Source organism: Neolamprologus brichardi, chromosome 9, assembly GCF_056152115.1.
Source record: "Neolamprologus brichardi isolate AB-2024 chromosome 9, ASM5615211v1, whole genome shotgun sequence".
NCBI classification, from domain to species: domain Eukaryota; kingdom Metazoa; phylum Chordata; class Actinopteri; order Cichliformes; family Cichlidae; genus Neolamprologus; species Neolamprologus brichardi.
Genome location: NC_142112.1, coordinates 38,267,850 through 38,291,558, shown reverse-complemented (window position 1 = coordinate 38,291,558; position 23,709 = coordinate 38,267,850). Strand labels below are relative to the sequence as shown.

Here is a 23,709-nt window from a genome sequence, read left to right as displayed (position 1 = left end):
TCACTTTCTTGCCACATGTATCACAAACCGCGTCTTGGCTGTTTGTGGAGGTAAAATACGTCCCCACATGACTCCATGTACGCCCAGCCATTGTTGTGAGTCCGCACGCCAAGGGGCTGCAACACATTTATACAGCTGTATTTCGCACATGACTATTAAAGGCGGAAGAGGAAGTAGTTCCTTCCAATGTAGACAATCCAAATGTTATAGTTTCTTTCCACTGTGTTCCTGTTAATGATAAACTACAAATTTACCCTACATTACTAAAATATCGATATTTTAATGTGAGAATTGATTCTAGAACATAAATGATTGGTATCGGAGGAATCAATATTTCAGTACCGATCCGCACATCACAAGTTGATGCCCTCCATGCAAACAACTGGTGGCTCTAGCAACCTGATAGCAACCAAAGCAACTGCAAGGATATTTCCAGTGGATCGACATGCCAGTTTCAAGCTAGCAGCTGCCAGTAACCAGTTGCCAACTGGTCCCGGAATACACACTTATTCCTAGCAAGTAAATAGCTAGCAAGTTTCTTAGCCAGCAGTTACCAGAGGGTCACTGACCAGTCTTTTAAGGCTGCATGCCTTCAGATTAGCAGTTTCATGTATTTTCCTGCAACTACTCACAGTTGGTGAGGAAAAACCCAGTGGGTGCTTAAGTTAGCTGAGTGCGTCTTATCATGTACTCCCTACCTATCCATTGTTGTCTTCCATAAACGAATAGCATAGTGTATGTAAAGAAACCTGGTAATGTCACATCCAATATTCTGTTTCATGCTGGGAAAAATGTCAGGACTCTTACCTGCCACATTTTCAGAGATATGTATTTTATCTCTTTGTATCGTAACACAAGGTTATCTCTAAATCGCTGAGATGAGAGATTCAGTCAGTTTCGTGAATCTCATCATGCAAACTTGTCTTGGAAGAGCAGAGTGAAGGAAGCTCCTCGCTGGTTGTTTACAAGCAGGTGTGGAAACAAACTTCGGGCGGGTTGAAGCGACTGTGACATTTTCCAAAAGTGACAAAGAGCGTGACGGTTTGGGAAACCCCCGTCGGACATTTGAAAGCACAGCAAATCTTTTTGGACAATTTCAAATCCTCAGGATTCAGAGAGGAAAAATAGAAACTAATTTCATCGCCTTTCTAGAAAAGTCTGTTTTTTTCTCTTTGTAAAAAACAAAAAAAGACAAGGTGGGTTTCAGTATTAGAGCTGACAGATGCGGGTCAGATAGCTTTAAACCACTGTGACTAACTCCAGTGTTTGAGCCCGCAGGTGTCCCGACTATCTGACAGGAGCTGATAGGTTGATGCAATATGGTAATTGGTTCACCTGAGGTGTGAAAGGCCCTCAGCCAGAGTCAGCGTGCTAATCACACCTGCACACACACACACACTTGTTTCCGTGCAGTGATGTCAGGTTTCCTCAGCTCAGGCTGCAGGCAGAAAATGGTAATACAGTTTATAAGTAGAAACAGTGATTTTGGCCTGCCGGCAGCAGTGGTTCAGTCGGTGGGGCCAGGCTCAAAGGTGGGCCTCTGTGGGAGATCACATGGATTATGAGAGATGCTTTTAGCAATGCTATGATGCCCCAGCATTCACTTTCCTCTGTAAACAACCAATTACTTCAAAGAGTAAGTAAACAAAATGATCTTCAGTTTCAGCAGAGAAACACGGCACTGCTTTATTGCTTCTTCTGACTGGTTGCACAGCCACCAATACTCACGCTGCCTTTTCACTGTTCAAACTACAGAAGTGAAACTCATAAGCTGCTCCAACTCTGAATTTTAGATTAACCAGAGACAGTATAAGGATTGCAAACGTCGCTGAATCCTAAATAGAAATCTATGGCACAGTTCTGAAATGCCAAAGATTGTGTTTGCACAGAACAGGCTCGCAGCAGCTTTAACTGTGTGCTGACAGACATATTTGTTACTGTAACAAAGGCGTACTTAATTGTCTGTATTCATTTTCTTGGCTCACTATAACCATACAGTGAAACAGAATGGGGAGGAGCCGGTCCAAAGCCAGGATGTTATTAATCTCTACGCAGAGCAGCTTTACTAATCTGAAGAAGTTGTATAATTTACGGGACAAAAAAAGCTTTTGAAATTTAAAGTCACCAAAACCTCGAACGGATCTTCTGATGATTTATCTGGTGAGTGTATTTGAACGGCAGAAAATATGGCAAAATAACAATGAAATGACCCTTTAAGAGCAGCGGTCTCCAACCTTTTTTGCGCCACGGACCGGTTTATGCCCGACAATATTTTCACGGACCGGCCTTTAAGGTGTCGCGGATAAATACAACAAAATAAAACTAGTACTGAAAAAAAGAAGATTTATTCATAACACGTGAAAAGACCCAGGAAAACCGAGTAAATGACAAAAACAATAACAAAATAACCCTGAAAACTATACATTTCACACCTGAGCCTCAACTCTTGCGGCCTGGTACCAAACAACTCACGGACCGGCCCGGGGGTTGGGGACCGCTGCTTTAAGGCATCTTTTGCCCTGGTTTTTGCTGGAAGAGTCGCTCTCTGTTACTCTTGAAGAGTCTTACTCTTATGTGCTAAGTGTATAGGTGTGAGAGTGGATGGTATTTGATAGCTCGCCTCTTTGTAGGATTGAGCTGATGGATCGATAGTTTTGAAACAAAGTGATTGATTCGAGTTATAAATGACGTTGTGTACGTGAAGCTGGTCAGCTGTGTATGCCCACATGTTCAGACAGCTTCAAAACCCCCAAGGAACGTCAAGGAGTCAAAAGCACGAGCTGTTATATAATATCCCTCTCATGTTGCTGTCATCTTGCCTCCAGTTTAATGCAGCTATATACTTTTGCAACGTAAACAGTTTGAAGCTCCATTTCAATTCAGAGGCGTTGAAGTCTCAGATAAACGCTGCGTCGTGCCAACGGGATCCGATTGCACTGTGGAGTCGCTAAGTTCTTTATAGGCTAAAACCTCTAATCCTCACAGATGTTTACATAGCATTTAGCTAGCCTTTCTGACGGACAGCAGAGCCTCTGCTGTGTGTGTGTGTGTGTGTGTGTGTGTGTGTGTTATGTAAGGTCAGTTCTGTGCTGACACAATCGATGTCAGTTTTCACTTTTTGTAGCTGTTTCTCGTGTGCTCTTCAGCATCGCTCTCTGGTTGCACTTATCAATATTTCCATGTGTGCAAAGATCTATAGAATGCATACATCCACCGAAGGCTTTTATCCACAGAGCAGCACTCTGCAACAAGGACACAACTCATCCTCATTATGCTTAACCTTTAATGTCTCTCATCACAGAAGCACTTAATTTTAGATTAAGTCTGGATTTTTATTTTAATAAATCTGAGAACATTTATCTGATTTTAAGGTTTTGAGTGTCCTGAATCAGGGACACACTAAAGGTCACTCTTTCGAGGATGCCAATGTTCACATTTTGGACAGAGAGGACAGATGGTTTGAAAGAGGAGTGAAAGAAGCATCTATGTCCACTGTGAGCGACCATCTTTGAACAGAGGCGGTGGTTTACGACACCAACTGTCTGCCATCTATAATCCAGTTTTGAGATCCCTTCCCAGACGCCTTAACGCCCACTCACATCCTGGGCCATCTGACCTCAGTAATTCGCATGATAAGGTGGGGCCAGGTTTCACAACGAGCTCACCCGAAACTCTGGCTGATTGAGACCCACACCCAGTTTCACACCTTGGCTCAGGCGATTAGAGGATCATCAGGGGGTCCTTTTGTCCCTCTGTGGGGGGACACTCCCACTAGGTTTATATCTGGGACTCTCCACCATTTGACCTTAGAACTGAAGAAGCTTCTCGGATGAAGGTGAAACGTCTTCAAGTAACTTAAACAAGTCCAGACGCTTTTCTTTGCAAGCTCCTTTGACCTGAATCACAACCTATGACAGTATGACAGCTAGGATACGCTCCAACGAGACAGAAGATGGATGGATTGAGTTGTTAGTCTGACAGGGACTAGCAGCTGAATGCTATGTTAACACTGTTTAACTAGGAAATGATAGCATGCTAATATAGCATGCTAATATAGCATGCTAATATAGCATGCTAATATTAGCATGCTATATTAGCATGCTAATATAAAGTCTTTTGGTTGTGGCAGTTTCACAGAATTTATGAAATATAAATCAAACATAGCGAGTTCAGTGAGACTGAAAACTTAAGCTCTGTCAGTAGAATAGAATAGAAAACCCTTGGCAGATCATATTTACATATACAGATTCAATTCAATTCAATTTTATTTATATAGCGCCAAATCACAATAAAAGTCGCCTCAAGGCGCTTCATAGATACAGAGAACAACCCATCAATCATATGACCCCCTATGAGCAGCACTTTGGCGACAGTGGGAAGGAAAAACTCCCTTTTAACAGGAAGAAACCTCCGGCAGAACCAGGCTCAGGGAGGGGCAGATAGAGATATATATATATATAACTGACCCATGCATTTTGCAACTGGCTACCCCATTTACATTTCTTTTGATTGCCCTTTTGATTGCTATATATTTGCAAGCCACGTTGCAACCCGCCACCAACCCAGCTCTTCCCTTCAGGCTGTCTGACTCTGTCATTGGTGCTCACAGGGTTTTCCTGCTGCTCTCCTCACCTCTAGCTTTCTATGTGTCTGCATGGAAAAGTAGGCAGGTCACATAACGGAGGTGTACTACAAAATAAAGTAAATTATTGCATATGGACTTTTAGTTGCTCTAACAATGGAGTGATCGAAAAGTCTTGTGGAACAGGTCTATAAGTCCTGGATCTCCAGGATGAATATCATTCGCTCTACAGTTAATCATATCATCATAATTAGTTCATATTAATCTCTGGCTCTCTTCCACACTGTGTCTTTTTCATGTCTCCTTCCCTAACCCTCCAACCAGTTGCAATAGATGGCAGCCTAGTTCTGCCTGAGGTTTCTTCCTGTCTAAAGGGAGTTTTTCTTTCCCACTGTCACCAAGGGCTTGCTCATAGAGGGCTGTCTTCTTGATGAACAAAAGACTCCTGAATAAAAGGAGGATCATTTCACTTGACCTGCTTCTTTCAGTGCTTCTTACCATTAAGTCATTCATAGATGTTGCTCCACAACATTCATGTCTTGAGTCTTAAACCTAAAGAGTGAAACTGTGTAACCCCTGCTGTCTGAAAATGTTGAATTCTTCCAATTCTTGCTCTGACGACAGGCTTCTTCTGTGGTGTTTCCTCACAATAACACACAGTCCTCTGCTGTAACCTAACTCATTTGGTCAGCATAGTCCTGCCCTTGCTAACAGGCACTAGGGCAGTGATGGGGAAGACAAAAACTCAGGGATGTAAAATGTTTTTGGAGGCATTATTGTACGATCAGAATGTCCTGATGTGATGACTGAACAAATAAAAAGAAGTAAAATTAGCGTATAAACAGAATTTAGGAAAAACATTTTAAAAACTGATGAGCTTTAGACTTGAACAAGCAATTTATCATCAGGAAATCCACGTGTGTGTGTGCGTGTGTGCGTGTGTGTGTGTGGCTGCTTACTCATTACATCTGCCTGGTTGTGACAAAAATAATCACGTGTGTCTCGCGCACACACTCACACAGTCCGTGTCATCCTCTCTCTGCTGATGTTACTGTTATTACTGAGTGCTGATGTCGACAACCCCTGTCTGGGAGCCAGCAGCATCCGCACACACACACACACACACAAACACACACACACACACACTTACTTGCTGACCCGAGTAGTTTTTCATCGCTCAGTCAATGAATCAGCACGCGCAGACACACACACAGTGTCTAGACCTTAAACTTAAATCTCTTCGTTCTCACAGACGTAACTGTTTGGCGAGGAAGCGAGCGAGTCTGCTGGCTGAACTGGATCTCAGACCGAGATCTCGGCCCACAGACTAGCGCCTGTTTCACAACAAAGAGTAGACAGTTAGTCGTGTATAATTTAAAAAAGCAAGCTTTTTTTAAACGTAACTCCTCTGATTTGGAGTAAAATCGCAGAGTGCTAGGATCAGGAGATGAAGCAAAGTAACTTACCTGATTAAAAGTTCAGGTGAAACAGGTGAAACATGTCTGCCTTTAAGACCCTCCACACAGAACTTGTATAAAAAGATGACTGCAGTCAAACCACTGGTTGATGATGTCGCACTCAAATTAGTGATTTGGCTGCTGCAATGCTACCAAGCTTGGTTAGTTTGTATCAGTAAACTCTACAAATGCACAGACACTCAATCATTCAAAGCACAGGAGCTCAGACTTTTTGGCAGCAGCCATATTATTGGTCACATGATGTCACTCAGCTGAGGTGAAGCCTTGCAAACAGCTCCAGCTGCCTGTGCCTGTGGAAGTGAGCCTCAAGTGGACAACAGAGGAACTGCAGCTTTGTCATTTCTGTGTTGGTTTCCACTTGTTTTATTTGTCTAATCTTCATATTTTATGGAGACCAAAAGCATTATTACGCTGCACTTTATTGTGGCGGGATTACTCGCTACCTGACTGGTGAGTTTTGTTCACAGCCAATGTCAGGACAGCTAAATTTATTATTGATATTTATTCTTATTGGCCTATTTTCAGTATTCAATACAACCCTCCACTCCCCCAAAAACCTAAATAAATTGTACAACAATTAATATAATAACAAAATGCTAATGAAGCAAATGAGATAAATGAAAACTCATATATGCAAATTAATATTGTCTAATTTTCAGAGCAAATCTGTGCAGATATGTTAAAATAATAGAAAGGAAGGAAAACTGTGGTCTGTTGATTTATTTTTAATAGACTGATTTAATTTAGTTTTTTTTCATGCTTGAACTTTGCCATGATTTCTTAAAAACTTTAGAAATAAAACAGGGAAAAAAAATCAGTCCACGTGTTTTTATAATAAAAATCAATCCGAGTGATGTTCGCTGAGCCTCGGCGTTCAGAGAGTTTACAAAATATTTCTTGCATAATGAAATAAAGCGAGTTTTAGCTGGAGCCCAAAGGCAGCTGCTGACATTTGACAGCTGAACTGTGTCTAACTTGATTAATGTCACTCGGCCTGATGTCAGCACACCGTTACACTCTGTGCACCGATCGGTAACACACACTCTTTAACAACAGAGCGCTGATAAATGTGACGGCTGAACCCACAGAACATGCAAACTCAGGCAGGATTCAAACCAGCAACCTCCTCTTTGTCCTCCTCCTCCTTTTCCTTTATTCTTAGTTTAATCTTCCTCATCATTCTTCTTTTATTCTTCCTCACCTTGTCCTCTTCTTGTTCTCCTTCTGTTAAATTTGTTTAAATTTACCTTTTTTCAGACTGATTCATTTCCTCTTAATCTTTGATTCTATGTGTTTCTTCACCCTTTGGTTCTGAAAGAGCCTCCTTCATCATTACATCAAACACACTTTACCTGTGTGTGTGTGTGTGTGTGTGTGTGTGTGTGTGTGTGTGTGTATGTGTGCGAGAGCAAGAGAGAGGCTCTCCTGATGCCAGTAATAATAACAGCATGATTGTTGAGTAGCTAATCAACGCACTACAGAGTTAATGAGCCCGTATAAGAGGATCGAGGTGTGTGTGTGTGTGTGTGTGTGTGTGTGAGTATTTTAGAGAGAGGTAACCCCAGAGCCTCTGATTTTCTGTAGCACCCAAACACAGAAATAAAGCTGAAGTGAAAACTCACTCTTTAGGAGACGTACATGCACACAATTTTCATACAAACTGGTTGTGAAACACACACAGGCTGAAAAACACACACGCACACACACACGTGTGTCACGTAGCTTGTGTCACATCAAGGATCCCCTCAGTCTGGAACAACAAGCAGGGAGAGGAGCTGCTGCCACACACACACACACACACACGCTTTAAATGTAGCAAACACACACACACACACTTTAAATGTAGCAAACACACACACACACACTTTAAATGTAGCAAACACACACACACACACTTTAAATGTAGCAAACACACACACACACGTGTGATGTACAGCAGAGCGAGGCAGACCCTGGATGAGCTGAGGTCTGCAGACAGAGAGGCTTAAGAGATCAAACCAGAGGAGCAGCCAGCTGAGAAAAAGTCTTATTAGACTTTCTAAAATCACCAAATCAACACTGAGAGACTCTGTCTGTCACACAGGTCTGTCGCCAAGTCCTCACATCACCGCTGCCTAAAAAATCCCACCACTCAGAGCTGTTGCAAAGAGGGGAATTAGCTTTAAAGTCCCACACTGTTACTCGTATCAGGCTCTAAACGTGCTTCCTTCTGCTGTAAAGCCGAGAGTTGAACCTGGGAGTGTGACTCGGTGCTGGAGACAGCCTCGAGTGGACATTAGAGGAACTGCAGTTCGTGTACGTTCTGTGCTAGCTTCATATTTCAGCCCTGCTGTTTGAAAGATGCTACGCTTCATGCTAACTGACACACATGCTAAAGTTAGCATAGCAGGTCAGTGTGCTGGAACGTCCTTTTATTCTGGAGCAGCTGAAATCCTGCTGCTGTTTAAAGAACGTGTGTGTGTGTGTGTGTGTGTGTGTGTGAACCTAACCCAGTCTGAAATGTCCTACCCTTTGGCTAACTCTGCCCTTCATTTAGTTCTTGTATCTCTGTGGTTGTGTGTCCTCACCTGACTGTCTCTACCTGCACATTCTTTCCTTTGTGTTGTTTGTACTTTTGTGACTCAGCTTCCTTTGTATTCTCAGTGCTACTAACCCCAACGCTTTGAAGTGTTACAATTAGTTTCAGTTTTTGTGTACTCAGTACAAGAACAAACAATTAGCTCTTGTATTGTCTAATTGTGTGAAAAGCATTTTTTCCATGGGTGGTGGCTGACTGTCTAAGCCGGTCATTTCCAGCTTTATATTTTCCCTCTTGGACTGATTAGAGTAGCTTTGCATGATTGACAGTTCAAAATAAGCCAGATTTATCTCATCCTGGGGCAGCAAAGTGAAAGACAACATATAAAAACCTTCTCGTCTCGACGTCTTCAGCATGAGCACATGCTGCTGCCGCTGTCATTGTTCTCCATGTTAAATATGTTTTCACTTCCTGCAGACACAGACGGAGGCTGTGATATTTCAGAAACACTTTTAGGTCCTTTTAATCATCTTTAATCAAAATAACATGGACACACAGGGCTTTGCTGCTGCATTTACGATCCGCTGCTAACATAAACATTTACAGGAATACCGTTTAGTGATTCAGAGCGTGCTGCTGTAAAAACAGTCCCGGAAAATGATCTGTGTGTTTAAAGAATGCTAACATAAAACAGCGTTGCAGCGCTCACGTCCCAAACCGTGCTTACATTCCTTGCTGTGTCACTTTCAGGTGTTCTCCGGGATCTTCACAGCAGAGATGGTGTTGAAGATCATCGCTCTGGATCCGTACTACTACTTCCAGACGGGCTGGAACATCTTCGACAGCATCATCGTCTGCCTCAGCCTCATGGAGCTCGGCCTGTCCGATGTGGAGGGGCTCAGCGTGTTGCGCTCCTTCAGGCTGGTAAATCACACCGATTGTCCCACATTTACCACCAAATTCAACAAAGTGGTGGCTGGAATTAAAATGTTGTTGATCATTACAACACGTAGTTCATCGGCCAGCTGATTTCTGATTGATTTGGAAGGACTAAAAATCCTGAAACCCAACTTAGGATGTAATTCCTAAGTAATTAAATTAAATTTCAACGTATTTTATTTTGAATAAAAATCTAATTTTATTTATCTACAAATACTTAAAGGTGGGTACATTAGAATAAATGGCTAACACGTCAGTTTTTACAAGAAACAAAGAAATAAACTTGTTACATTTTCTCAGATCGTAGCAGGAGAAACAGTTTCTAAAACATGTTGATAGAAAGTCACATGGTGTCACATTACCCTCGTACAGGCAGTCTGACATTAGAAAGCACATTTCAATGTACAAACACAAGAACAGCTACATCAGCTCTGTTTCATTAGGAATTATTAAAGGAAGTGGACATCGCAGTCTATTCATAGTCGGGAGATAATAATTAAGCTGGAAACTCAGCTGATTGGCAGCCAGAGACGGGCAGTAACGCGTTACTTGTAACGAGTAAAGTAAGGGATTACTATTGCAAAAATGGTAATTAGATTACCGTTACTTTCCCGTAGGAACGCTGCGTTACTGCGTTACTAAAACCGTGATTTTTTTGCGAGAATGTCTCATGACAGTGACGTAAGCGAGTGCGACGTTCGTGACAACAGCTGTGTGCAGATCAACAATGGATCATATATCGAGTGCAGAGAGAGTATGAGCGTGCAGCGTTTAAAGCGTGGAAGTACTGACCTTACTTTGAGTTTGATTCCATAAAAAGTGACAAAAACATTAGTGTCCGTTGTGCGTGGGAAGAAAACTTCTTTTTACAGCGAAAAAACCCCTAAACTTCCAAACAAGCACCGAGTAGCTACGACGTAATGGGAAACTCACAGAGAAACTCGCGGATTCTTCCACTGACCGCGGCACACCTGCACCAGGGTAACCCTCCGCCTACCCCACTCCTGCTTTACAGGTGAAAATAGAGCAACAGGACCGCTAATCTTTGACTTTATTTATTTTCTGCTGTGTTTTACTTGCATCTATTTGAAAGACTGAGTGTAAACACAGAAAAATATTTTATTTTATGTGCTGGAATGTGCAGAAAATAGGTTTAAATATTAAACTAATTTCTTCCAGTCAGAGAATGTTGCAGATAATTAAATTTTTGCTTGATGCATAAAGTTAAAAGATTAAAACTAATAAAACAAGTTTTAAAAAGAGACTTTTCCATTTGATTACATTTTGTATGATGATTATGCAGAAAAAGTAGAATTGGGCTGAAAGACCTATCACTTTATCACCTATTCAGGTTGTAAATCGTGTTTTTAAAAAGTAACTAAGTAACTAAGTAATTAATTACTCGTCCTCGCAGAGGACGTGATGATTGGCTGATAATGAGCGATGTCACTCAAAATATAAGTTCCTCTGTGTCCAATTTTGCTTCACCGGCAAACAAGGAAAACAAGATGAGGACAGTAGTGGTCGCACACACACAGACACACACAGATCCTCGCAGGCTGTCTTCATCAGTCTGCGTCGATCTTTCTAAGTGTCACTCTGGGTATTGTCAGGTTCTACCAGAGGCAAACACACTCATGCACACAGACTCACACACACAGACTCACACACACTAATAAAGCCACTCTGATGTTCGAGCCTTTCTTCTGCGCCGGCCTGGTTTCTTTGTTTTTCTTCCTCTGTTCTGTTTCTCTTTTGTTCCTCTGTTTTCTCAGCCGTGCTCTGTAATTTTGAATACTGTTTTCTTCTTTCTCTCTCTGATGCTGACCTTAATTTTGTTTCATACTTTCATTGTCTTGGAGTCTTCCTCTCTCTTTTGGTTGATTTATTTAAAATAAAGAGAGAAGTAAAGAAAACACCTGTGAGTCCAAAAACGACACAAATCTGTGGCAATATGAGTACGCAGCTTCAGACACAATCTTCAAATGAACTTCAAATAAATCAAATCAGCAATCTTCGATTTAAATTTCTGTTTGTTTTGTCAGACTTGTTAAAGATCCAAAAATCTCTTAATCTTAGAGACATTTACACCATTTAGACAAACATGACATTTCAGGCAAAGCTGATGAGATTTAGCAGAAGAACACGAGGCAACTTGGCTGTCATCATAATAAAAATGGAGGCTAAGCGCTTTTTTTACAGACACCCATCATGTGATGTTAATTATTCTTGACATGTGACCATAGGATCAGATGAATAAGGTCCCAACCACACAGGCCTGGAGACCAGTCAGTGACCAATGAGTGGTTGCTAGGGAAAAAGGTGTATTTCGCGTCCTTGTGATTGCTTTGACCACCAGTGTGTTGCTGCAGTTGTAGTTGGAGTGGAAGTCGTGCACCTGCACACAAACACTGCTCTCTGTGACACAAAACAGAAATGAAGAGTTTACCTTCAAAGTAAAAGTTGTGTCTTTGCAACATGTTGTCTGCAGTGCTGAGGCACAACGTTTACTTTGAAGGAGAATGTCTGTGTGGTTTTTCACATCTGATTTAACCTAGAAACAGCCACAGGAACCACTGCCAACTTCCGTTTTTCCATAGCAACCGATGGCTCAATTACATCCAATATGGCAGACAGCTCTCGAGCAATGTGCCCATGACATCATCTGAGAAACCTGCTTTCAGCTCTGCTGTCTCTTCCTTTTCCTCGCTTCCCTTGCAGCTTCGTGTTTTTAAGCTTGCTCGCTCATGGCCAACTCTCAACACGCTGATAAAGATCATCGGGAACTCTATGGGCGCTCTGGGCAACCTGACGCTCGTCCTCGCCATCATCGTCTTCATCTTTGCCGTGGTCGGCATGCAGCTGTTTGGGAAAAACTACCAGGTAACACTTCAGACTGAGGTACGGGCCTGACGTCACTCGTTCAGAACATTAAGCTTCTTTCTGCCGCCTCTGCAGGAATGTGTGTGTAAGATCTCCAAGGACTGCACTCTTCCTCGTTGGCACATGAAGGACTTCTTCCACTCGTTCCTCATCGTCTTCAGGGTGCTGTGCGGCGAGTGGATAGAGACCATGTGGGACTGCATGGAGGTGGCAGGGCAGCCGCTCTGCATCCTCGTCTTCATGCTGGTCATGGTCATCGGAAACCTGGTGGTGAGTTCCTACCTGCTTAATCAAATTGTTGTGAGTGTTTTAATCATGATGATGACTAGGGATGGGTATCGTTTCGGTTTTATCCGATACCGGTGCCAAACCGGTACTTTTGAAACGGTGCCGGTGCTTAAAGAATGGAGAACACAAAATTGGTCCAAAAACCTCTCATGTTCAGCTGTTTTTTTGTAAAAAGATAACAATGTTAGCCTTTTCTGCAGCTATGGGGCATATATGGTATCACTCTTGGCTGGAAGCAGTGCTTAATCAATCGTAAAAACACAAACTTTGTCCAAAAACCTCTCATGTTTAACTGTTTTCCACTTTTTCTTTGGTCATTTTAGCCTTTTTGGCCAGGGTGAAGGGAGTATCTGCCATCAAACAAGAAGACAGCCACATGTAGCTATGATGGTGTTTGCTAGTTCACCTTACATGCATTAATGTAATAACGTGGTTAGCCTACTCAACGTAAATTACACACGAACAACATTAAGCTACTCACGCAGAGAAGAACGGCTGCTGCTGCATCATCATCCTCATCATTTCTGCTACACTGGCAGGGCTAGGGGCCAGGACTCTCCTCTTCGGGTTTTTGGGGGATGTTGCTAACTCCGGGTCGATAACAGGCACCACACCCACCGTAGATGTGCTCGGTGTGAGGTCTCGCAGCAAGCTATCAAATACGGTGCATTTCTCGGCTTTTAAAAAACACGCTATGCGTCGCCAGGTGTTTCATCAGATTCGAGGTGTTACCTCCTTTGACAGTATCACAGTATCAGCTTAAAGCACTTGTTGCAGCTGCTGAGTTTGCATCTTTTGCTGTGAAGTACGGCCAGACTTTGACCGCTTCGCCTTGGGCATTTTTAATCTGTAGCTCTGCTCTAAAAGAACGTACGTACCTGGACCCGCCTACTATCCTCGGAAACGTAAAATGATTGGCTTGAATCTAAAGTGTATCACAGCTCAGGAAAAAAAGCACTGAAATGTGCGCTGCTTTTCCAACCAGTACCAGTGCCAGTGCCAGTATCCGGTGCCATCATGGCACCGGATACTGGTACCCATCCTTAATGATGACTTCCCTAATGATGACTTTTAGGAGGTGTGACTGACTTATGCTGGGTATGATCATCTATTGGACTAAGCTGGAATGTCCGTTGTGCTCCAGCCGGTCAGTTGGTGTTGGCAGTCTGCAAGTTAAAACAAATGTTTTGAGGAGATGTAAAACTTTGGCATCATTAGCAAATTAGCATCATTGGCTAGCTATCTAACATTGGTCCCTGTAGTCTCAAGGTCATTGTCAGTCTCCAGAGACAGTCACTTTAAATGATTCAACATTGGCAAACTGGAATTTTGTTCAGAAGGAGGAATGGCTGCTTTTGACCTCTAAGTTGGTGCAATGATGTATTCAACCCAAACACAAAGGTTTTACACCTCGAGTACTGCTGTAAGATATTATCATAACTCACCATGAAGTCTAATGATTTCTCTCACTTGACTGTGTCAATGTAAAAGAGAAGTTAGACCCTTGAAACCCTGTTGTTGTCAGACAGCGTCCATAAGCTCCTCCTTGGATTCTGTGGTAAATGGTAAATGGACTGATTCTTATATAGCGCTTTTCTACTCTCCCGGAGTACTCAAAGCGCTCTATACAACATGCCACATTCACCCAGTCACACCCATTCTCACAAGCACTTTATCTGTACTTAATGCTTTTTTCTAACTACATTCACACACATTCATACTCCGATGGACGCATCGGAGAGCAACTTGGGGTTAGTATCTTGCCCAAGGATACTTGGCATGCAGACTGGAGGAGCCTGGGATCGAACCTCCAACCTTCCGATCAGTAGGTGACCTGCTCTACCTCCTGAGCTACAGCCACCCCTGTGTTTCAATGCAGTGTGAGGAAGATTTTTCACAACAGTTGAGATATTTGCTTCAGTGTAGTGAGAGATGCTGGCTAACTTTGCTCATAACTGTGAGCAAACTGAGTTGGTAGTTGTGTAGCTGTGTGTGTCTGTGCAGGTTCTTAATCATCCAGGTCATAGTCCAGTCCAAAGGCCAGCTGTCTTCTATCCAAGCACTTTGGACTGAGTCTACAGTCGTTAGTTAGAGTTTACTGTAATCCAGCATTTTGGCGAAACAGAGCTCGTTAAAAATAACTGTTGGGCAGAAGAGAAAGGCTGTGTTTGGGTCAGCAGGTGGGCTCCCTGACCTGACGTAGCCATGTGCTACCGTGGGTATCGAATCCTGCTCCGAGTCGAGGCTGAGGGAGGAAAATGTGACAGCTCAGCCAGCTCGGAGAAGACTTGTGGTCCACAGAGGAGGGATGCTTGGTGATTTTGATGGCCTTCAGCATCACAACATACATGTCCAACAAGTCATTTATTTCATCTTCTAACTTTCATTATTAAGAAATTTCCAGAGCAAATTCTTGAAGCTGAGCTCCTTTAATAAATACATTTCACTTGTTTTATGCTCGTTCTATTTTTATGTGTTTTGTTTTTATTGGACTGTATCAGCAGTTAAATTTTTGTGTAGACTAAGTGTTATCTCACACACACACACAGACACACACACACACACTCACACGTAGACCAATGCAGGGAGCTCTTGACAAAAGGAGAACAGAAAAGATTTCCTTTCTTCTGATAACTATCTGTCATCTCATCTTACCCAGCACCCCCAACACACACACACACACACACACGCACACACACACACGCACACACACACACGGAGCTCGTTTTACCTCTCTTACTATACAATGCAACCCCCTGCTAGCATGAACACGTCACCTCTGCACGTCTAAACACATCAATCAGACTGTGTGTGTGTGTGTGTGTGTGTGTGTGTGTGTGCGCGCGTACGTAACTGGAGAAGAGAAAGTTCCACTATCAGATGGTCAAATGCACCCCCCCCCCCCCCCCCCCCCCCCTCCCAAACACACACGCAAACACACAGTCATAGCTGAAGTGAGACGATATTATTCACCAATCACATGCTGGTGTGTTTGTTATTATTTTGTACTGGTTACTTGTGAGCTGGTCGAGTTGACACGTTCAGCAATCAAACTACATCTGAACCAGATTTTGATTAAATATTAGTAAGTTTTCCTCTACATTAAGATTTCAATGCACCTGTCAGGACAGACACACACCTCCTTTATGCCTTCAAGCATTTTTAAAAACCTCATCATCATTCACTCGTACCCTGTTTCATCAGGGCTAGATTGGGGTTCAGTACCTTTCCCCATACTTTGAGTAGCTGAATGTCCAGTAACAACCTGCCTGACTTGCTCTACCTCCTCAGCCACAGAGGATATTCCTCTGTGGAATAACGTGGGAGGATATCTGACTGAAATGAATGCAAGCAATAAAGCCGGTCATGTACTTGTGTTTGGCCTGACTGGACAAAAATAAAACCCATAATAAGCTTTTTGGATATTTTATTTCAAGTAGTCTGAGGTGAAGCCTGATTCCTGCACCTCCTCCTAACTTTGGTTTCAAGACTGAGTTGAAGTTTTTAATTTTCTTCAAATTCTGGATTCCCCTCACTATAAACATTAAAAACACTCAAATAAAATCCCAGCACTTGAAAGTGTTACTTTAGCGTCTCCTGCTGTAGGCATGGTTTCCTAGTTTGTCTCAGCTGTTGTGTTTCTGGCTCTTCCCTAATTCTCAGTGGATTGTAGATGAATTTATCCCATAAATATGCTTCTTCCTAGAACCAGGATCTCAGGGTGACATTACTCACAAAGACGAATACAAGATTTTCCAAAGTACAACAGGTCAAACAGATAAATCAACTTGTGCACAGATGTTTGGGCAGCAGAGGAGGTGCCGCACCGACGCTACCTTTTCTTTTTTGGAATAAAAATATCTTGGATTGAAAGTTTTTAGGTTTTTTCTGGATCTGTGGAACTAGATCCATCTCATCATAGATTTGTTGGTACGGCTCCGTAATCGTCGATGTCCCAACATGAGCCTGATGCAGGGAGAGCAGCAGCAAAACCCAAGAACAGAAGATTTCAGGCATCATTGACAACATGATGATAATTAAGTCAGACACAAGATCCAAGAGAAGGAGCTCGGGGTGGGTTTCAAAGCAGCTTGCAGGGGGAATGGTAATATGATGACAGCTAAAGCATCTTAAATAACTCCACCTTTGTGGGATATCCCGTCTGCATTCGTAGACCACGTTCAGCACCAACAAATCTTTATTATTGTTTTCATTGATGAATTTCAACAACATCCATCCAAACTGATAGAAGTGCGACTGTATACAAACTTGGGCACCAGTTTTACTGAGGTTGAGCAGGTTATTAACCCTTTAAGACCTACTATAGAACCAAGTCCGCCAGAGCTTATATTATATGTTTACATGCTGTGGAGCCATTTTTGGGAGCATTTCAAGTTGCTATACATCAATACAACCATTACAGCCCAAATTTTAATAATATGTCTGCATTAAGTGCATAGTAATTACATAAATTGCAAAAAAGTGCAATAAACTACAAAAAAATTGAAAATCGTTTTTGTTTTTTAACATATATTTCTAGTTAGAGAAATTTAAGAGGCTTATCCCTCAAAACTGCAAATACAAAAAAGTTGCACAAAATAGTTTCCCACCACAGGAAATTTATTTTGAGTGTCTTCATAGTTTTATTTTTGAAATACACCAATTTTTATACACTGCAGGAAAAACGAAAATAAATATTATAATGCAAATTTGCAAAAAGCAGCATATGCATCAAAATAAACTATTTCCAGCAGTGCAATATGAGTCCTAAGCATCCCAGAAACCACACAGAAAGTCATAAAGTCAAAGATAACTTTTAAAAACACCAGTATAGGCTCATGAGGCCCTGATGGTAAAAAAACTACATTTTCCACAAAATGACATCACTTCCGGTTTCGGGCAGGTCATGGCGGACATGCGAAAGTTTGCGCTGATGGACGTAGGAAGTGTTACAAACAGCTGATCGGATCAGCAAAGCGTGTTTCTGGAATATTATGTTTTTGTTGCTGCAAGTGCTTTTTATGCAGTTTTTGCAAAGTTATATGTGGAAGGAAACTGTAACCGAGGACAAGCTGATGGCATAAGAGGTAAGTACAACTCCTCCGGTTTCATATGCAAAATAAATTATTGCGCTAGCTTATGCGGTTGCAGAGCTACCGGGATTTAAAAATAGTTACTCAAAACAGAGCGTGCTGCTCTGACCGGTTTTAAAGGGTTAAATAAAGGGAAAAGAAATCCAAAATAAATGAAAAGATATTTGATCCAAACTGGTTCTGAGTTTTCTTCCTGCAAAGAAGAGTTTTTACCTCCACACCCACTGAAGGATGATTTAAGCAGAACACAAATAATTTTTTTTTGTTTATAAAAACGGTCACAGAAAGATTGAAAAGCTTATTTGCATAATTATCCCCACAGAAGGATCCGTATTAAACCAGTGAAAACCTGGATGTTGCTTTGATTCCCTGCTTTCCATTAGAGGTGGGAATCACCATACATCCCTCGATACGATATTATCACAATACTTAACGCACGATACGATATTATTGCAATTTTTAAAAAGATTTTGCGATATTCAGATTCTGTACATAAAGGTAAACTTTATCAATATTCATTTTCTCTAATATCAAAGTCTCACACTCAGTCTTTCTCTCATTTCAGTTTGATTGTTGACAAACTGAACGGTTTGTATTACAGTCTAGTCCAACTTAACTGAATCAACCATCTGGTACAATTATAGCTATTCTGAACTATGCAGTTTATGAAAACTATGCAGCCCCTTCAGCAACTGAAGAATTTGAAAGTAAATGAAAACAAAATATAATTTTACATTAAATAAAAAAGTTTTAAACTTAATTAAAATAAAACATGTCTTAAATTAAAATAAGTAAACTGTCATGTTTATTGCTGCCATAAAAAAAGTTAAGTCAGAGCATGTTCCAGTCCACAAAAAAATTGTGGACTGGATATTTTGTTACAAAAATTTTTGTAACAAAATATCGATTTCTGCTGTCCCTGTATCGATACATTATTAGCAAACAAAATATCACCATACTACACAGTATCGATTTTTCCCCCACCCCTGCTCTCCATGTTGTTCTCGACATACTCACTTTCTTGAGGTTATTGTGGGTTTAATACAAAGCATCAACTATAGCCTAATAAACCAATTTTAAACTTGCATTTAAACTTGCAGGTTGTCATTTTATACCAGTTATTTGGTTTCCAAACAGATTCAGCAGTTTATAGCATTATTATTCTAAACTGTATTTATGTTTTAGCAGCAGGTGTCTTAGTAGCAGTCAGATCTTAGCGTATATATATCCCAACACCAGAGTTTGGGGTCCAAATATAACCGGATAAATAGAATATATTAAATAAATATATTTAAAGGAGCTTTACATGACAAAGAAAGCAGGATCAACAAATATGGAAAAAGGAGCTTGAATACAATTTAATTTTACTCCTTAATTTCCGTTTTTATCATTTTCATTTGTTCCCTGGGCTCCTCGTTCTGTCCCTCCTCTTCCTCGTCTAGTCTTCACCGTCTGTAATATACTCTGTAGTGGATTCTCATATTCACCAGTCAGTGGATCATGAAATGTGTGTGCGCGCAGCAATAATAGAGTCTCACTCATCTATTTAGCTTAATGGTCTCATGGATATTTAATAATGAGCTTGATAGGCCAGACAGCTCACACACACATACACACACACACACACAGACAAGCATGCAGTCAACAGCCTCTTATTCTGTCCTCAGTGACAGGAATTGTATCTCCTCCTACAGAGGGATATGCTGACCTGAGTGAATGAATATGCCTGTGTGTGTGTGTGTGTGTGTGAACCTTTGCTATTCATGTGATTTATCCTTTTAGAAATGGCCCCATTGTGCACACCTAAGCACGCTGAGGTGTGCACATGCCTTGCATGCGTTCACGTGTTTGTATGTGTGCATGACTTTTTTTGGTGGTGGTTATAGGATGTCACGTTGTCAGACCTCATAACAGCCGGTGAGGAAGGAGGAAACAAGTGAAAGCATGTCCAAATACTGTAAACAGACAGGAAGGAAAGCAGGAAGGGTAATTCAAGTTAAGGTAACTCGAGGTGATGCCAAAAGGAATAAAGAGGTGGTAACAGAGACTGAGAGAGAAAAGATCAAAGGAAAGGACGAGAGGGACGTGCCATTAAAGAAAAGCAAGAGAAGATAAGGAAGGAGCAAAGGGAAGAAAAGAGGGAAGGAAGAAGGAAAAGGGGAGGAGAAAAGAATAAAAAGGAAGGAGCACAAAAAGTGGGAAAGGAAGGAAGCAAGAAGAGGAACTGACAAAGTGAAAGAAGTGAGAAAAACTCAAGAAAAGAAGTTCAGTAGAACAAACAAGAAACAAATTCAAAGAATAAAAAAATGAGTTAAAGGATTATTGCAGAAGGATGAAGAGAAAAGGTGAGGGGTAATAGAGACGGAAGAAGCTGAGGAAGAAAGTGATCAAACTGATACAGCACAGGAAAGAAGGAGAAAGAAAGGAAGAAGAAAATGAAGAGGGAAGAAATTCAATAAAAGAAAGAAGAGAATTTAGAAGCACAGGGTCAAAGAAAGGAAGTTGAAATGAGAAAAAGGAAACAACAAGAAAAGTAGTCTCATATGTAAACACAGGAAAAGGGAGGAAACTGAGGGTATAAAAGGAAGAGAATAGGTACTAGAGAAAAGAAAAGATGAAAATAAAAACAGAAAGGTAGAAAAGAAGACAAAGGGAGAGTAGGAGAATAAAAGAAATGAAGGAGAGAAAAGGTGAGGAAGGAAAAGGAAAACATTTTGGCAAGAGAACTAAAGAGGGAAAAGTAGTGGGAAAACTAAACAAGGAAGAAGGAAACGGTAAATGGTGAGAGGGAGAGAGCAGAAGAGGAAAGAAGAAAGGAAAATAAATCTGACACAGTTTCAAGAAAGAAATCAAAAAAGCAAGAACAAGGCACAGAGGGAAGAAATGAAGCTTCCTGCTTCCTGTGTAAATAAAAGGAAATAAGGAGCAAAAGTAAACAGAAGAAGGAAAAGATGGAAAAAGTAAAAATGAACAGATGGAGCGGTACGAACAACCAGGAAGGAAAAAGAGGAAGTAATGGAAGGAAAATGAAAACAAAAGGAACGAGAAAAGGTAAGAAGGAAAAGGAAGAAGTATGAAAGGAAGGAAGGAGGAAATAAAGAGATGAAATTAAAATGAAAGGGAGGAATTTAAAAGATGGAAAGAACAAAAGGGGGAAACACAGAAGGAGAACAAAGAGTGGAAGAAAAGTGCAAAATAAAACACGAATCGAAGCAGGAAGGGAAAATGAGGAGGAAGTAAGGAAAAAGAAGAAATACAAAAAAAGGAAGTTTCACTTTAACAACTCAGAGTTTTGTCACGGAAACAGTTGGCAGGCAAGATGTGAGACATGGTTGCCGTGACACTGAACCTCACGATGTTACTCCAACACCCAGAAGGCACCGGGGCAGGAGAGAGGACCAGCTGTTCGCAGACCGACAGTGTTGCACATGAGCACATACACACACCTAATGATGTGTGTTGTTATTTACATTTGCTTAGCCAATCATATAGTGTGTGTGTGTGCGTGTGTGTGTGTGTGTGTGTGTGTGTGTGTGTGTGTTATTTTGCTAAATGTGATAACCATCCGTGCTTTCAGTAGCAGATAAAGAGAGAGGTGGGGAATTACCTCTTATCTCACATATGCACACGGGTATGTCACGGTGTGTGTGTGTGTGTGTGTGTGTGTGTGTCGGCAGAAGGCTCACATCCTTCTGTCAAGATCTTGTTGGCAAAGCGAACCAAACTCTCAACACAGCCTTTAAGAACAGGACAGATCAGGGGTGGGCAACCTCAGTCCACGAGGGCCGGTGTCCTGCAGGTTTTAGATGTGTCCTCGAACCAACACAGCTTATTTAAATGGCTAAATTAGCTCCTCAACGGCTGTATCCCAACTCAGGGTCTGCAGCCTTAAAGGTCACATTTTAAGGCCGATTACGTCACAGCGACGCGACGAAGGCTGTCCCAATCCGAAGGCTGCTCGAAATGCGGCCCTCAAACGCGTCCTTCATTTCCCTGAATTTTAAGGACGTGGCGGTGTAGACTTCGTGGCCCAACATATCCCAGAATGCATAGCGCGGCGGTGGGTGTGGATCATTTTGCCGAAAAAAAACGGCGGATGAGGGGCGCCCCAAGAGTAAACTTTAAGTAAGTACTGAATATTATGTCACTTATTTATGTGCAAATGTTTAATAACGAAAAACATTAAAACATTACTGTTGGCCACATGTCGGCAAAGTTATGTGACATTAGTGACGTTTGTACTAACTTGGTTTTAAAGCCTTTACTTTAAAATATACGCCGTTCAATAGCTGAGCTTAATCTGAGAATGATCAAAGCTCATGTAGAAACAAACAAATGAACAAAAGATTTTCTCCTTCATTTCTGTCAAACAAAGCTGTATGAAACGTTTCCAGCTGTCAGTATCATGGTTGCTAGGCAACCTGGGCAGCGCAACGGAGGTTAGACCGTCCCATTTCACAAGCCTCGCACTACCGGCCTTAGCGGTCTTTGAGTACACGGCCCTTGAGGATCGTTGAGGCTGCGTACTTTAAGGCTGCAGACCCTGAATTGGGATACAGCCTAATGTCCTGAAGTTCTCCAGAGGCCTGGTAACAAACTCATCGTGTGATTCAGGTGTGTTGACCCAAGGTGAGATCTAAAACCTGCAGGACACCGGCCCTCGTGGACTGAGATTGCCCACCCCTGGGATAGATAGTTTGTCATTAAAGGTAAATGTGAAGTTGATTAAAGTTGTAAATCACTGGATTATCCTAATAATGGATTCATTCATGTGGATCTCTGTCCTGATGTTCTTCAGAAACAGTTTCTGAGCTGCCTTTGTTCCTGGGCTTTTATTCTGAAAAGTGTTTCCTGCTTTTTCCTGCAGACTGTGTTCCTGAACCGTGTGTGTCTGTGTGTGTGCAGCTGTACAGAGGGAACCAGATGTTTCTTTGCTTTTTCTCTTTATGACAAATGAGCGGCTGAATGTGTTTTCCTGAGCCAGCACTTGAGCAGCAGCACACCTGCCTCTGCGCTCCTCCTCCTCCTCTTCTTCTCCTGTTTTTTTCCACTTCTTTTCCTCTCCGTTCATTTATACATTCACTTTTATCATTGTCTTTTTTAACAGGGCCTCCAAAGCTGCTCAAACAGCACAAATCAGCAGTTTGAATTGTCTGACCGATTAATTACATATATGCTGGATGGATCATTCTTAATAGAAGAAACATCTGGTGGTGGTCTTATATGAGGCGCTTCAGGTCAACGCAGAAACAACACACGTGTGGAGGAAAATAGATGATGGGATGCATCAACTATATTTTTCTAAGACAAGTTTTATTATAAGTTAAAAATAAAACAACAGGATTCAGAACACAATGAAAAAGTGGACAATTATGGAAACCAGGACACTTTGGGCTTGTATTAATCAGTCCAGTGGAGATAAAGAATATTAACTCTTAGCACTAACGATTTTTTTATTTCCTCTGTGTCCGGAACAGTTTATAATGATAAACCCCTAAAAGTGCTACTTTTAGTGTAAAATTATTAAATATCCATGCTGTAAACACTGAGAGGCTCGCAAACTGCATCCTCTCATACTGATGTTTAAACCCAGTGGATAGCGCAGAACTGTGAGCCTTATGATGGACTGAGAACCTGTCCAACCTCTCGTCCTGTGACAGGCTTGCCTCCTAACAGCACTCTACCCCTGACACCCCCACACTTGATGAAGACAGCAAAACTATCCTATTAAATAACCGTACAAACACCTGGTTGGATAATTATGATTGAACTGTTTTTGTTTGTTCATAGTTGTCCTAAAACATCTCCAGTACGTGATACCTAAGAGACAAACCCAGGGCAGAAAACCCAACACATCAGTTTCAGTTGCACATGTAGAACCACGTATGTGATTACTCACATATATAAAATAGGTTCCATCAGCAGCAT

The 23,709-nt window shown here is 41.6% G+C and overlaps 1 protein-coding gene across 1 annotated transcript in view; it reads left to right on the top strand.

Moving 5' to 3' along the window:
* Window positions 1–23,709, top strand: part of LOC102799570 (sodium channel protein type 3 subunit alpha-like) — a 281,657-nt gene that overhangs the window by 172,812 nt on the left and 85,136 nt on the right. Inside the window, exons 17-19 of the mRNA XM_087846568.1 lie at window positions 9,329–9,502; window positions 12,239–12,400; window positions 12,476–12,670. Of these exons, the coding sequence (XP_087702694.1) occupies window positions 9,329–9,502; window positions 12,239–12,400; window positions 12,476–12,670 (531 nt within the window). The remainder of the gene's footprint in view (window positions 1–9,328; window positions 9,503–12,238; window positions 12,401–12,475; window positions 12,671–23,709) is intronic.